Raw genomic sequence first — 17,113 nt, 5'->3', positions numbered from 1 at the left:
AGAATGCGTCCCTGTGTAAACCCTTGCTTTGAGACGGTGGGAGATTGTGGGAGACACAGGGGAAAGTGAGGGAGATAAGCTCAAACGCAGGATAACAATCTTGGCACCAGACCGCTTTGTTGCCTGACTGGTAAGTTAATAGATAGCAGAAACCGCCACTGTGGATAATTATGCAGAACACACACACGTCTGTGGAAACCCAAGTGAACACACAGGGCTACAGTACAGATACAGGACAGTTCTTGCTCACCCATTAAAACGTGTGTTTTACGATCTGTTCTCACTCATTTCACTAATCGTCTTTGCACAGATACATTTTCATTCCCATCTCAAGTCCATTCTAACAACAGTTTCTACTCTAATTCAGAACAAATTGACTTACGGTAGCCTGAGTTCCAGTCTATTTCTGCTGTAATCATCTTGTCACAGTCTGGTTTGTGGCATGTGGCATTACTGACTGCAGAAACAGTCAGGCACCCAGGCTACAAGTAGACATACTACTAAAGAAGTGTCCTTATCTACTACTGTACTAAATCGCGTAACATTAATAGGACATTTCTGGGCTCCATTGGGTACATTGAGAGGACTCTCGCTTCTCAGGCCTCAACTGATTGTCCATCAGACAAGATCAAAGGCTACCCTTCACTGTTCCTCTTAGGACCACTCACAAATGTATTTATGATTTGTTTATGGGAGAAGTACCAAAATGTAGTGCCACTATGAAAAGCAGATGCAAAATAACAGCATGTTTTTTAAAAAACATTTCCAATGACACACAAAACATAACATGGACGAGGTCATTAAAACAACATAAAAGGCATAACATGGCGATGTCATTAAAACAACATAAAAGGCATAACATGGCGATGTCATTAAAACAACATAAAAGGCATAACATGGCGATGTCATTAAAACAACATAAAAGGCATAACATGGCGATGTCATTAAAACAACATAAAAGGCATAACATGGCGATGTCATTAAAACAACATAAAAGGCATAACATGGCGATGTCATTAAAACAACATAAAAGGCATAACATGGCGATGTCATTAAAACAACAGAAAAGGCATAACATGGCGATGTCATTAAAACAACAGAAAAGGCATAACATGGCGATGTCATTAAAACAACAGAAAAGGCATAACATGGCGATGAGGTAGAGTTACTGTACTGTACCCATTACAGAGTTTACGGGTCTCTCTTTTTGGCAGCATGTCCCATTCTATGAGGTCTCTATGGAGCGAAAAAATGACACACTTCTCTCCCGAGGACACACCCTTCCCTTCCACTGGGGGAGCCTTTGACAGATTACATGATGGAGACAGAAATAGCAACACTTCCCCCTTTCCATCCCCTCGTCATCGTCCTGACGTCATCATGGGCCAGCTCTCTGGGCTGGACTGGGCTGACTGTGTGGGCCCATAAGGGTAACACTGTTCACTATTGGACTTGAGCCTGGTTAATGGGCTGAGATACACTGGACCCGTGAGCAGAACAACTCCCCATTGCCACATTCATACAGCTGCTTCGTAATGAGAGGGCTTGGTGCTCCAGGCTGCAGAATGGACAGCTGCAGGCTGGAGGAGGCTGGGGATGGTGGGAAACTCAGCTGATTAGAGAGGGGCCCGAGTGGCTGTCAGTCTCCACTGTAATTCATGCTTAACTAGCCTGTCAGTGACACACACACACACACACACACACACACACACACACACACACACACACACACACACACACACACACACACACACACACACACACACACACACACACACACACACACACACACACACACACACACACACACACACACACACACACTCCTCTGCGCCTCACCCTGAGAGAGAAACCTATTAGACCAGCAGCTTTCCCTGTGACTCATAGACAGTACATCGACAGAGGAAAACACCCACACCTACTGTAACTGTAATGTACTGTCAAAGCACCTCTGGGCTTGGTTTTACCGTAACACCTCACTTCAAAAACCACTAATTACAACCTTGGAGAGTCAAAGATTTATCTAGCTGGACGTCTTCACAGGACAGAGTAGTAAAATCTCTGGTAATAATGACATGTCAATTCTCACTGAGTTAAGGAAGCCCTGGGCTTATGTGAGAATTAAAGCACATCTCTCTTTAGGTAGATGTGGATGATTGAGGAGGCTATAGAGGGACAGTTTTACAGCCTCTCCCAGACTTCAACGGACACAGTGAGGAGGTCGGGTCAACGCCACACACGCAAGTGCACGCGCACAAACGCACACACTTTGAGGCGGTGGGAGGTTTGCTGGAGGGCTGAGGGGGTCCGGTGGTCTCCCTTCTCTCAAGACTGTTTTTGTTTGGCCGCGCCTCGCTCTGTGTACACAGCTGGGGAATCCATTTTTACTTTTACCCCCTGCCTCTACCTCCATCCCTCCGTCCTTCCCTCCCTCGCTCCACTCCTGGAGCGAGAATCGTATTGTGGAGCGAGAACCGTATTTTTTATTGCCAGATTTCTGTGAGCCCCCCTGTTGTGTTTTCCAGGAGAAAGGGGAGGTCAGGGGAGAGGTGGGTTAGGTGAGGGGAAGGGGTCGAGTCATTGGGCTGTTAGGTCTAGCTGGAGGCCACACTAGGTCTGTGACCACTATGGGACAAGTCTGTCGGTACATTTTGGGGACGAGCTGAAATCCAATTCATTAATTGACAAACGCAGATCCCTTTTTCTGAGGACCTTTTGACTCATGAATTGGAACTGCAGCGCTCTTCCAGAATTGACTGAATTGAAATGGCATTGATCCAGACCCTACTGAGACACTCCCCCAGTGACACATAGCCCCTCCTCTTGGCTCTTACCTCTTCCTAACCATTCATCTTAGCTTTAGCCTCCACAGAAGGGAGTCCACTATCCACAAATATTAGACAACCAGATTACAGCCAATGGTCAAGTCCAGGGAGACAGACCCCCACCGTGTCTGTATGTGTGCACTTACTGTATGCAGTCACACTACGGTCACACTATGTCTAGACTGATAATGAAGTTCATATATGCAGTAGATCAAAGCCTCTAAAGGTCCTGGCTCACTATCTTCCACAGCACTGGTGGGTGTGTTGTGATAAAGCGGGCGGGGGGGGCAGTCTGTGTCGCCACATGATTGTGTGGCGTCTCTCATCAGAGTCCCAGGCACTGTTGTGATAATGTCTCTTTCTGTTCGAGGTTTTCATCAACTCTTAAAAGAACCAATGGAGGTCGATAGGCGGCTTCTTTAGTGTTAAAAAAACAACGTGTTTCAGTTATAGTCCTACAGCGCTGTTTCCCAACTCCGCTCCTCCACTACCCCCAACAGCACAGGTTTCTGTTGTTGCCCCTGACACGCACACCTGAGTTGAATCAGGTTTTTTTGGACGGGTGCGACAACTAAAATGTGTGCTGTTTGGGGTACTGGAGGACCGGAGTTGAGAAACACTGATCTACACTGGAGTAGCCCATCCCTATATACACTTCAAACACTTTGGTTGTGAACAATAAATATCAAGAAACATTCCTCTGTCAACTTCAATTTATCCTCCAAGAGTCATTGAATCGCTCTACATATCCAGCCTGTGAGCAGACACAGGGTTTATGGGATGAGCCAGGATCCTGTGTTGATAATGTAAACCGTCTATGAGCAGACCTGTGGGTTTACAGTAGGGGTGAAGTGGGATGACTGGGAAGGCTCTTACCTCTCTCGCACTGCGGGCCAGTGAAGCCGTAGACACAGGCACATCTGTTGGGCCCGATGCAGCGCCCGCCGTTCTGGCAACCATTCTCACACACAGCTACAGAGAGGAGAGGGGAAGAGGCGTGTTAGGGTTCTGATACAGCCGGACAGAAAAACACACACACGATAGCCGGGGGAAGTGAGGTAGATACTCACGCTGTCCACAGTGGTTGCCGGTGTAGCCTTTCTGACAGGAGCAGGAGTCCTCTTGGCAGCTGCCTCCGTTCATACACCTGACATTACAGCTCTGCACTGTGGGACACATACAGGGGTCAACAGACGCAGCCGGGGAAAACTTGCTACTGCTAGCCAAGAACCTCAACTCAACCAGCTGGACACACACACACACACACACACACACACACACACACACACACACACACACACACACACACACACACACACACACACACACACACACACACACACACACACACACACACACACACACACACACACACACACACACACACACACACACACACACACACACACACACACACACACACACACACACACACACACACACACACACAATGACCTCCAAAGGGAACTTCAACGCCTCAGGTGCTCGGTTTAACTTGGAACATCATTACAGTTCAACTCCATATTTGTGTAACAAGGATCTAGTATCAGACCTGTGCCAATGACTAACAGTTAAGTCCAATGCCTGGTAGTGACACTTGGATACTGACTGTCTTTTACATACTGGTATTTGGGCTGTGACAACCTTTTAGTTTAACTCAACTATATCAACACTCACTTTTCACTATGACAGTTTTGTAGCCCGCTCGACTGCAACAGAAACGTCTGGGCTGTATTTGTGTAGGGCTAATTGTATTAGTCTATTGTTGAGCACTGTACTGCCACACAAGGCCCAGGCCGCAGTTTAATCAAACAGACCGTGGAGGCTATAAGTTGAGCCAGCTGTGTCCTATAGATGGGAATGTGCTGAGATCAGAAAGCTTCAATCCTGGCGGAGCAGCATTCTTAGAACTCTAAGCAGCAAGCTTTCCACAGACAGAGAGACAGACAGACAGATAGACAGACAGAGACACTCAGTATATTCGGGGGGGAAGTGGGGAGATGCTCTATCCAACCAGATCTGTCAGAGACCAGCCAGCCTACAGCCGAGACCAGCGAGCCTACAGCAGAGACCAGCCAGCATATAGCAGAGACCAGCCAGCCTATAGCAGAGACCAGCCAGCCTATAGCAGAGACCAGCCAGCCTATAGCAGAGACCAGCCAGCCTATAGCAGAGACCAGCCAGCCTACAGCAGAGACCAGCCAGCCTACAGCCGAGACCAGCCAGCCTACAGCAGAGACCAGCCAGCCTACAGCAGAGACCAGCCAGCCTATAGCAGAGACCAGCCAGCCTATAGCAGAGACCAGCCAGCCTATAGCAGAGACCAGCCAGCCTACAGCCGAGACCAGCCAGCCTACAGCAGAGACCAGCCAGCCTACAGCAGAGACCAGCCAGCCTATAGCAGAGACCAGCCAGCCTATAGCAGAGACCAGCCAGCCTATAGCAGAGACCAGCCAGCCTACAGCCGAGACCAGCCAGCCTACAGCCGAGACCAGCCAGCCTACAGCAGAGACCAGCCAGCCTACAGCAGAGACCAGCCAGCCTACAACAGAGACCAGCCCATAGCAGTGGTAAAATGAGAGGGCTTAGTCAGTCTCCCTAAAAACGCAGAACATTTCATGAGACTACTTCCACAGTAATTGATTCTGGCAGATGCCTATGTTTCTACTCAGCCTGGGTAAAACGGTACATGATGCCCATGCAAGCCGTTGATTGGAAGTTGGAACACCCTTCTCCCTCGCTCTATCTTGCTACCATCTTTAATTACTCTCATTCATCTCTTTTTCTCTAGCTTGCTGCCATATTTAATTACTCTCATTCATCTCATTCTCTATCTTGCTGCCATATTTAATTACTCTCATTCATCTCTCTAACTTGCTGCCATCTTTAATTACTGTCATTCATCTCTCTAACTTGCTGCAATCTTTCATTACTGTAATTCAGCTCTCTTTCTCTAGCTTGCTGCCATCCTTAATTACTGTAATTCATTTCTCTTTCTCTATCTTGCAGCCATCTTTAATTACTGTAATTCATCTCTCTATCTTGCTGCCATCTTTAATTACTGTAATTCAATTATTTTTCTCTATCTTGCTGCCATCTTTAATTACTGTAATTCATCTCTCTATCTTGCTGCCATCTTTAATTACTGTAATTCCTCTCTCTATCTTGCTGCCATCTTTAATTACTGTAATTCATCTCTCTATCTTGCTGCCATCTTTAATTACTGTAATTCATCTCTCTATCTTGCTGCCATCTTTAATTACTGTAATTCATCTCTCTATCTTGCTGCCATCTTTAATTACTGTAATTCATCTCTCTTTCTCTACAGGCTGTGATTCATGAGGTGGTGAGGGGATACAGCATGACTGGATTTCCTGGACCCCTTCTTCGCCTATTCAGTTTTTCTAGAACTTCCAGTTACTGTAAAATGACCCAGTAGTACCATTCTGACTGACTGTGCACAGCAAACCTAGCTAACGCCCAGTCTGACTCTAGGCCTGGCTAGCGTCTCGTGCAGACACTTAGTGATGGATTAGCGTGAATGCCTTTGGACAAGAGGTTTATGAGTTTCTGTACAGGTCTGCACGGCATGAGGGAAGACCGATCTTTTCTCCCCAGACTCAACCTCAGCTCAACTCAGAGCTCCAGGGCAGTGGGCCATATCGTTTAACTCCCACAGCATTCAGGCTAATCTCTCAGGCCAACAGGGAAATGAAACATGAAAAATGACTCTATTGACTGATTGCAGCGCCGAACCTCGATGCACTACAAGGGGGAAAACAACTAGCGAGGACACAATTTCCCCCCACAATTTTTCATGACGTAATCATGCAAACGTTTCAGATCGGGAGAATTCGTCAATTTTTCAAATGTCTCTCATCCGTTCCAGAAAAAATATTCTAAATAGGTCACAAAGGGAGGGGCGGGGGGGATTGGAAGAACATCAGACATGGCTGTAGACTCAGTTTACAGAACTTTTGTGTTACAGCACGTTTAGGGTTGAAGGGGTTCATGTGTTTTCTCTGTAATGGGGAAATAGAGGGGGTGGAAGGGGGAATAATCTCACTGGCTAGACCAGCTACCCCCACCCCCAGATGAGGAGAGATGGTACATTCCTGTGACCGGTGCCTAGAATGCCACACGTGCAGGAGGTTGGGGTCCCACAGAACATGAACCACAATGCACCTCTGTGTGGCTGCCCTGTGGGTCGGCCTGCATCCTCCACATCTGTGAGTTTTTTTAGTTTTTTTTGACGGTAGGTAAACTAGTGGTGGTGGGGTTGGAACACTGAGGGACTTTATGGCTGTGTTCTGTTCTGTACGGGCTTATACACAGCTCCTGGGATCAGTGACATGTCAATGTCAGGTTCACTATGGAGATGTCATGCTGTGAAATACACAGGCTGGTGCTGAGACTTTGATGAACCGTGTCTGAAACGATTCACAGCATCACGTTTTTCATCGTCATTTCAAATCAATTTGGCTTATGTAAGTAGTCTAGTGTCTAGTGTAGTATATATATATAAAAAAAATTGGAGACCTCTTACACTTCAGTGTTGTGATGAAAAAATCCTAGCAAAATGCTTGGCACACAGAATTTAAAAAGTATTGTCAGATATTATTTATCCTAATCAGACAGGTTTTTTACATGGACGATACATTGGAGATAATATAAGACAAGTACTGGAAACAATAGAACACTATGAAATATCGGGGACACCAGGCCTGGTTTTCATAGCTGATTTTGAAAAGGCTTTTGATAAAGTACGACTGGAGTTTATATATAAGTGCCTAGAATATTTCAATTTTGAGGAATCTCTTATAAAATGGTTCAGGTTATGTATAGTAAGACTAGGTGTAAAATAATAAATAATGGCTACATCTCAGAAAGTTTTAAACTATCTAGAGGAGTAAAACAAGGTTGTCCACTATCGGCATATCTGTTTATTATTGCCATCGAAATGTTAGCTGCTAAGATTAGTTCAAACAATAATATTAAGGCATTAGAAATTTGTGGCCTAAAAACTAAGGTGTCATTGTACGCTGATGATTCATGTTTTCTTTTAAAACCACAATTGGAGTCTCTCCCCAGCCTCTTATAGGAAGGATCTAGATACGTTTGCTATCCTCTCTGGATTAAAACAAAATTATGATAAATGTACCATATTACGTATTGGATCACTAAAAAATGCACATTTTACATTACCATGTAGTTTACAAATTAAATGGTCTGACGGAGATGTAGACATACTCGGTATACAAATTCCAAAGCAAATAAATGATCTCACTCCAATAAATGTTTATAGAAAGTTAGCAAAAATAGATAAGATCTTGCTACCATGGAAAGGAAAATACCTGTCTATTTGTGGAAAAATCACCCTGATTAACTCCTTAGTTATATCACAGTTGACCTATTTGCCTATGGTTTTGCCTACACCTAGTGACCTGCTTTTTAAATTATATGAACAAAAAATATTCAATTTTATTTGGAACGGCAAACCAGATAAAATTAAAAGGGCCTATTTATATAACGAATATGAATTAGGTGGGCAGAAATGATTCAATATTATAGCATTAGACCTCTCACTAAAGGCATCAGTCATACAAAAGTTATACTTAAATCCAAACTGGTTCTCCAGTCAATTGGTACGAATGTCTCATCCTATATTCAGGAAGGGCCTTTTCCCCTTTATCAGATTACACCTGCTCACTTTCAGTTGTTTGAAAAGGAAATAATCTCCAAAATATCTTTATTTTTTAAACAAGCCTGAGAAAGTTGGTTGCAATTTCAGTTTAATCCACCTGAAAGGACGGAACAAATAGTACAACAAATATTGTGGTTAAATTAAAATATACTATTTGATAAAAAAAACTGTATTTATCGAAGAAATGTTTAAAAAAGGTATACATTTAGTGAATGATATCATAAAGAGGACTGGTGGTGTTATGTCACACATGCAGCTAACACAGACATATGGAAATGTCTGCTCTACCCGAAATTACAACCAATTAATTGCAGCATTACCACAAAAATGGAAGAGGCAAGTTGAAGGGGAAAAAAGTAAGGAATTTGTATGTCGGCCCTGTATTAAAGAACATAAATGGTTAAAGAAAAGTGTGATAAATAAAAACATACCAATTTCATTTAAGGACCAAAAGACTGACACCTGTGCCATATAAATTGCAAAATAGTTGGGAAGAGATTTTCGATGTACCCATTCCATGGCACATGGTTTATGAATTGATACGCAAATCGCCGGATTCAAAAAAAAATTCAATATAAATTACTATAAAAAATTCTTGCACCTAATAGAATGTTATATATATGTGGGATACAATCTTCCCAGCTCTGCAGATTCTGCTGTGAGGAGGCAGAGTCATTAGATCATTTATTTAGTAGGTATTGTCCATATGTAGCTCATTTTTGGTCACAGGTCCAGGAATGGCTGAAGAATTGCAACATTTGCCTAGAACTAACACTACAGATAGCAATACTGGGTGATTAGAAAAGTCATAGTCAATCAATCAATAATATAATAAATTATTTGAGCAAAAATGTTTCTTTTTAATTTACAATCTGTAGAAGCTATGAGAATAGGAAGGCTCAATTCGTTTGTGAAGCATCACAGCACAGTTGAAAAATATATGGCAAATAGAAATCCGAAATGGATGATGTTGAGAGACAGATGGGAGGGGTTGAGTGGAGCTGAAGGGTGGGACTAATAACAAGATAAACAATGTAGGGCATAAAGGATCTGTAGAATGTATATAGGTTCGGAGCTTTTGTGAAATAGCATAGTTACAAATAGAAATCAAACTGGATGGACATTTGTAAAGAACTATTGAACTATTGTACTAGTATACTTGTGTCTGTTGAGTGTGTATAAGATGTATGGATTGAAGGTAAAAGCAGAAGTGTTTATTAGTTTAGTCCAACTGGGGGATCGGCGGAAGGGTTTGCGGGGAATAATAATAAAGGTATATTATTTTAAAAAGTATGTATGTCTATATAGGTGTGTATATATATGCATGCGTGTATGGATATATATATTTACCCCAAAAATATGGGGGATTGGAAATTATGCAGACAATTACATTGGAAGCAACCATTCTTTCCGCAATATTAAACTGATCCACCCTCAAAATTTTTTTTTTTTTAAAAGAGTGTAGTCTGGTGAGTTTGGCTGATTCACATTTCTGTCTTTCAGTTACGAACTTCAGTAAACACATCTGATTAGTAAAGTTACATCAAATAGGGCTGGTTTTCCGGATACAGATTAAGCCTAGTCCTGGAATAAAAAGCATGCTCAATGGAGAATCTCCATTGAAATAACATTTTATGCCAGAGCTAAATCTGTGGATTAATCTGTGCTAGGAATCCAGAATAAATTAACTGTGGCAGCGATTAGGATTTCCAAGAATGGAAGCCAAAGCATTTTTTCTGGGGCTCTTCGGTCTGTGTCACAGATCTACAGGTATATAATAGCACATTCCCAGAGTTGAGCTGTGCTGAGCCTGTATGGACCCCGTTAGTTGGCAGCTGTTTCCGAGGGACTCGGAGGTAGCGTTCACGGACATTAGAGGGTAATTATAGTTATGGGAAGAGGTCTGAGATGACTGGACTGATCCTGGGCACAGCAAAGCAGATCTATTGGTCAATAGTCCTTTATATTGCCTATATTAATTTATTTGTCCGGAACCATGTCGTAACAAAGTGCTCACTTTATGTACTGTTGTGTTGTCTCTCTTGTCGTGACGTGTGTTTTGTCCTATATTTTTATTGAATTTTTATTTATTTTTAATCCCAGCCCCCAACCCCGCAAGGAGGCCTTCATTGTAACTGACTCGCCTAGTTAAATAAAGGTAAAATAAAATAAAATAATGATAATCAACAGGTCTCCCTTGAATACGAGATGGGTAATCTCAATAGGATTTCCTTAATAAATAAAGCATCAAAAAATGCGATGCCTGGACATGAACACACAGCCATATAACTATAGTACGTGGATAAACTAAGCACGTCCTCTCACTGTCAACTGAGTTTATTTTCAGAAAACTTATGTGTCAATATTTGTATGAGCATAACAAGATTCAACAACTGAGACAAACTGAACAAGTTCCACAGAAATTGAATAATGTGTCCCTGAACAAAGGGGGGTCAAAATCAACAGTAACAGTGCATTAAGAGTGGGGTAACAGTGCATTAAGAGTGGGGTAACAGTGCATTAAGTACTGCAGTGCATCTCCTCCTCATGGACTGCACCAGATTTGCCAGTTCTTGCTGTGAGATGTTACCCCACTCACCAAGGCACCTGCAAGTTCCTGGACATTTCTGGGGGGAATGGCCCTAGCCCTCACCCTCCGATCCAATAGGTCCCAGACATGCTCAATGGGATTGAGATGCGGGCTCTTCGCTGGCCATGGCAGAACACTGATATTCCTGCCTTGCAGGAAATCACGCACAGAACGAGCAGTATGGCTGGTGGCATTGCCATGCTGGAGGGTCATGTCAGGATGAGCCTGCAGGAAGGGTATCACATGAGGGAGGAGGATGTCTTCCCTGTAACGCACAGCGTTGAGATTGCCTGCAATGACAACAAGCTCAGTCCGATGATGCTGTGACACACCGCCCCAGACCCTCCACCTCCAAATCAATCCTGCTCCAGAGTATAGGCCTCGGTGTAACGCTCATTCCTTCGACGATAAACAAGAATCCGACCATCACCCCTGGTGAGGCAAAACCGTGACTTGTCAGTGAAGAGCACTTTTTGCCAGTCCTGTCTGGTCCAGCAACTGTGGGTTTGTGCCCAACGTTGTTGCCGGTGATGTCTGGTGAGAACCTGCCTTACAACAGGCCTACAAGCCCTCAGTCCAGCCTCTCTCAGCCTATTGCAGACAGTCTGAGCACTGATGGAGGGATTGTGCGTTCCTGGTGTAACTCGGGCAGTTGTTGTTGCCATCCTGTCCCTGCAGGTGTGATGTTCGGAAATACCGATCCTGTGCAGGTGTTATTACACGTGGTCTGCCACTGCGAAGATGATCAGCTGTCCGTCCTGTCTCAGGCATCTCACAGTACGGACATTGCAATTTATTGCCCTGGCCTGATCTGCAGTCCTCATGCCTCCTTGCAGCATGCCTAAGGCACATTCACGCAGAAGAACAGGGACCCTGGGCATCTTTCTTTTGGTGTTTTTCAGAGTCAGTAAAGGCCTCTTTAGTGTCCTAAGTTTTCTTAACTGTGACCTTAATTGCCTACCGTCAGTAAGCTGTTAGTGTCTTAATGACCGTTTTAACAGGTGCATGATCATTAATTGTTTATGGTTCATTGAACAAGCATGGGAAACAGTGTTTGAACCCTTTACAATGAAGATCTGTGAAGTTATTTGGATTTTATATGAATTATCTTTGAAAGACAGGGTCTTTCTGAGTTCATAAAGAGCTTGACCAAAAACATGCTGCTGATTTATTCCAAGTTTGTTCCGACCTCTACATTCCAGATGTGGCCTCTGAGACATAAAAGTGCTATCAATAACCTGACCAATGACTACATTTCAAGAGACCGGGTGTAATTAAGGGAAGGGAAATTGACAGTACTTCAAAACAAGTCTCCATTTAGTTTTAAGCTTGTCAACTGCAGTACATTAGTCTGTAGAGTCACCCAAAGCGGTATTGCATCTCACTTAAAGGGGAAATGCATTCAAAAAACGTGATTTGCTGTGTTTTATACATATTTCCACACTATGAGGTTGGAATAATAATGTTAAATTGTGAGTTATGATAATGTCCTTTCAGTGTAAGAGCTGTTTGAAAAGTCTGCCTGAAATTCCTGCCTGTTTTGCATGGGTGGGGTTTTGGACCACCTGAAGACATCACCAGGCAGTATAAGTTAATAGACCACTAACAAAGAGATTTTTCCTTTTCTATGCCAATATAACAGCTTGTTTTCTGGTTACAAATCCCTCCCATTAGGCCACACACTATAGACCACTCCCACGGAAATCCTAGCAAAATTATTGCTTGAGAAATAGCTTCTGCTAAGAAACTAATTTTGTACATTTCTTGACCATTTTACAAAAAAAAAACAACGACAGTAAGGTACTTAATTGTTACCCAGAAATTATTCGATATTGAGATAAAAAATTGGACCTTTAAAACGGCCTGCAAATTACTGTAGTAGGTGTAGCTCAGTTGGTAGAGCATGGTGCTTGTAACGCCAGGGTAGTGGGTTCGATCCCTGGGACCTGTAAGTTGCTTTGGATAAAAGCGTCTGCTAAATGGCATATATTATTATTATTAAAGCTTTCTGTGGTCCAACTAAATTCATGCAGAGAACCATGTGTAAACTGAACATCCCCAGTGAAATCCCAGCTCAACCTACAGTATCAGAACATATGGAGGATTGATCTAGACAGACCAGGTTTTAATGCGTCTACTGGTCGTTATAGGATGGATCAAACATAGCTTTGTTGGACAGAAACTCCCCGGCACTAGACCGCTGACCTGTATGAAACCTGTATGAAAGATGCAACCGCTTTGTCAGTCATTTCCCAGAGCTGGCTGATGGGTGTATTTATGCCATGTTTAATCTTAGCAGTTATTAACCTGCGTGACTCTTGACCCCATTAAATCTTTCAGAAGGCCAGAAAGAGAGAACGGCCTGTAATGATAGACACAACTCACAGTGTTGAACTACAACATTTCTGTCCCGTTTGCCAAGAAGGTTGAAACGGAACAATAAAAACGTGACAAAACAAACACCAGACCTGGAAAATCCCAATACTGTAAGGTAGGTGTGTAAAAAGGCCATAAATCCCCTGTAAGAGAGCAGAAGCGGTGAGTGTGACAATCAGTTTGCTACAGCTCTATGGGAAGCTCCTGCCTCCAGCTCCTCTCTCTCTCTCTCGCTAAGGGAAATGACTTCATACTGTTTCATACCGTTTCCCATCACTAGGCCTGTCTCCAACGTTCAGCCTATTGGGGGACGTTAGCCGCTCAGACCCCGGTTTTGGGAACTGTTTTCCCAGCATATAAAGCTGGCGTCTGGCCTCTCTGGGGCGTTCGACCAGTGTGTGTGTGGACTGTGGAGTAGATCCTGTTTCACACCTCAGGGCCAGATGGGCCGGCCCACACTCAGTGCTCAGTGTGTGTGTACGGAGGCCTAAAAGGGCTAGGCGTGATTGACGAGTCAGCCCCCGCCCAGCCAAACAGGTGAGCATGCTATACACACTCAGTAAGTGCTGTAAAACTGTTCCTAACCTAGTGGGCTAGGCTAGGAGCCCCAGGCATGTGCATTAATCCTCCCAAACCCTTTGACCTGGAGGCTGAGTCTGGAGCGGCTGGAGGCTGTCAACCAGGCCACGCTGTCTCTGAGGCAGCATTACCCTGACATGTTATAGCCCTCTGGGGGGAGGTCTGGCCAGACAGGCAAAGCCATAGATATACAGAGTTAACTAGGCAAATGGGAACAGTCCCACTGGGCACACACTGGATCAATGTTGTTTCCACGTCACTTTAATGAAATGACGTTGAATTGTCGTCTGTGCCCAGTGGGATATTGTTATGGAACATTTGGTGGTGCCGACATGGATGTCTGATCTGTAGAGTGTCTATAGCTGTGGTGGTCCATTGTGTGTGTTAGGTTGTATTGGGTGGTGTTGGGTGTAATGGGTGGTGTTGGGGTGTATTGGGTGGTGTTGGGGTGTATTTGGGTGGTTGCTGGAGAGTTGCTGGGAGTAGGGTTCGGGGATGTAGGGTGCTGGGTGTTAGGACTCACTTCCGGCTCCGGCTCCGGCCCCACAGCTGGGGGAGAGCTGGCCACTGCCGCAGGTGCACATGTTGGGTCTGGAACAGAAGCCATCACCGCACGAGTTACGGCAGATCGCTGGGAGGAGAGATAGAAGAGAAGTCAAATATATTTATAGATTAACTTTGGCCTAGCCAGCCAAAAGAGGATGGACTGAGCTCTCCTCTTGGCCTACTCTTTGCACACAGATTTATGTTAACTTGTTATGGATAGGGGGCAACATTTTCACGTTTGGATGAAAAGCGTGCCCAGAGTAAACTGCCTGCTACTCAGTCCCAGTTGCTAATATATGCATATTATTAGTAGATTTGGATAGAAAACACTCTGAAGTTTCTAAAACTATTTGAATGATGTCTGTGAGTATAACAGAACTCATATGGCAGTCAAAAACCTGAGAAAAAAATCCAACCAGGAAGTGGGAAATCTGAGGTTGGTCATTTTTCAACTCATTCCCTATTGAAGATACAGTGGGATATGGGTCATGTTGCACTTCCTAAGGCTTCCACTATATGTCAACAGTCGTTAGAACCTTGTCTGATGCTTCTACTGTGAAGTGGGGCCGAATGAGAGGGGAATGAGTCAGAGGTCTGGCAGAATGCTTTGAGCTCGTGACACTCGTTCATGTGAGAGCGAGCTCTGCTCCAGTGCTTTTCTACAGATAAAGGAATTCTCCGGTTGGAACATTATTGAAGATTTCTGTTAAAAACATCCTAAAGATTGATTCTATACTTCTTTTGACATGTTTCTACGGACTGTAATATGACTTTTCGTCTGAACTTTTGCCTGGACCTGCCCGCGCGTCTTGAGTTTAGATTGTGTACTGAACATGTGAACTACAAGGAGGAATTTGGACAGAAATTATGGACTTTATGGAACAAATCAAACATATATTGTGGAACTGGGATTCCTGGGAGTGCATTCTGACGAAGATCATCAAAGGTAAGTGAATATTTATAATGCTATTTCTGACTCATGGCGGATACCTTCTTGGGTTGTGTTGGTCTCTGAGCGCCGTACTCAGACTTTGCATGGTTTGCTTTTTCCGTAAAGTTAAAAAATAATCTGACACAGCGGTTGCATTAAGGAGAAGTATATCTTTAAATCTGTGAATAACACTTGTATATTTTATAAATTTTTATTATGAGTATTTCTGTGATTTGATGTGGCTCTGTGCAAATTCACAGGATGTTTGGAGGCAAAGCCAAATGTAAACTGAGGTTTTTGGATATTAGTATGAACTTGATCGAACAAAACATACATGTATTGTGTAACATGTTGTCCCAGGAGTGTCATCTGATGAAAAATATCAAAGGTTAGTGATCAATTTGATCAATATTTCTGCTTTTTGTGAGTCCTCTCTTTGGTTGGAAAATCGCTGTATGCCTTCTGTGACTAGTTGCTGACCTAACATAATGATATGTTCTGCTCTCGCCGAAAAGCTTTTTTTGAAATTGGTCACGGTGGTTGGATTAATGAGAATTTTATCTTTAAAATGGTGTCTAATACTTGTATGTAGCGGAACCCCAGTCCTAGACAGGTTAAGCACTTTCTGCTAAGTTCGTGGAAAGCTCTATTTGATATGACTCATTTGATTCATACAAGGGTTTTATAGACTACCAGTGCAGAGGCAACCTGACTTTCAGTTTATAGGTATTGTGACCATAATGTCTCGGTACTTACGGACAATACACTGATTCCCTCCAGGCAGAGTCTTCCAGCCAGGGCAACAATAGGAGTGGAAGCGAGAGCCACACACATTGGGCCTGCAAGACAGGGAAAACAAACTCAGTACTCAACAGAGCCCCAATATAATTTAAGAAAATCCTTCAACAAACACACATGGGCATGAGTTATTTTCCAAGCGCTCACAGACCCTGGCGACCTTTGCTTTCATTCTAAACAGCTCCAACGTTGACGGTAGGCATTTCTTGTATGGCTGACACGAAAATACCTGTTTGTTTTTAGACATACTCAATGTAAACTTCCCAAGAAACAGCAGATATATATAAACCCCTTTCTCTAAACCCCCCTGATCTCTGCTCTTCTGGCTAAAGTCCTGCACCTCCTGGAGTCCAGGTTCTGCCTGCTGATTGATCGGGAGACTTAAAAAAAAGTGACTGGACAGGAAGCTGCCCTGATCACTGACACATACGAATCATCAAACAGCTCAGAGAGCGACTGACTGGTCTTCCAGATTAGCTACAACATCCCCTTGAGGGACCATTCCAATCACATCCACACATAACGGACCTGGCCTCGAGTACTCTAACTACCTTACGGAGGTAGTGACTCAGAGCTCAGTCAGAGAGTCGAATGAAAGGGCAAGACTGTAGTGTATACAGTGCATTTCCCTTTGGAATTCATCCAACTCTGTAGGACAATATTATAACCAGGGGGGTGGAATTCACAGAGAGCTATAGTAAACTGAATCTCAGCAGAAGGTGGATTTGGGCTGCTCTAGATGCATCCATAACTAAGGGAACATT

General features: G+C 43.7%; 1 protein-coding gene across 3 annotated transcripts in view; it reads right to left on the bottom strand.

Moving 5' to 3' along the window:
* The window catches only part of LOC118399477 (fibrillin-2-like), a 92,229-nt gene that overhangs the window by 66,797 nt on the left and 8,319 nt on the right, over positions 1-17,113 (bottom strand). For all 3 annotated transcript variants that reach the window (XM_052529101.1, XM_052529106.1, XM_052529103.1), the window contains exons 3-6: positions 16,308-16,390; positions 14,598-14,705; positions 3,896-3,991; positions 3,702-3,797 (exon numbers count right to left, since the gene is read on the bottom strand). In XM_052529101.1, coding sequence (XP_052385061.1) covers positions 3,702-3,797; positions 3,896-3,991; positions 14,598-14,705; positions 16,308-16,390 — 383 coding nt within the window. The remainder of the gene's footprint in view (positions 1-3,701; positions 3,798-3,895; positions 3,992-14,597; positions 14,706-16,307; positions 16,391-17,113) is intronic.

The sequence above is a fragment of the Oncorhynchus keta genome, chromosome 1 (genome assembly GCF_023373465.1).
Source record: "Oncorhynchus keta strain PuntledgeMale-10-30-2019 chromosome 1, Oket_V2, whole genome shotgun sequence".
NCBI lineage: Eukaryota > Metazoa > Chordata > Actinopteri > Salmoniformes > Salmonidae > Oncorhynchus > Oncorhynchus keta.
Note: the sequence above shows the minus strand (reverse complement) of the source record. Positions and strands in the feature narration are given on the sequence as shown.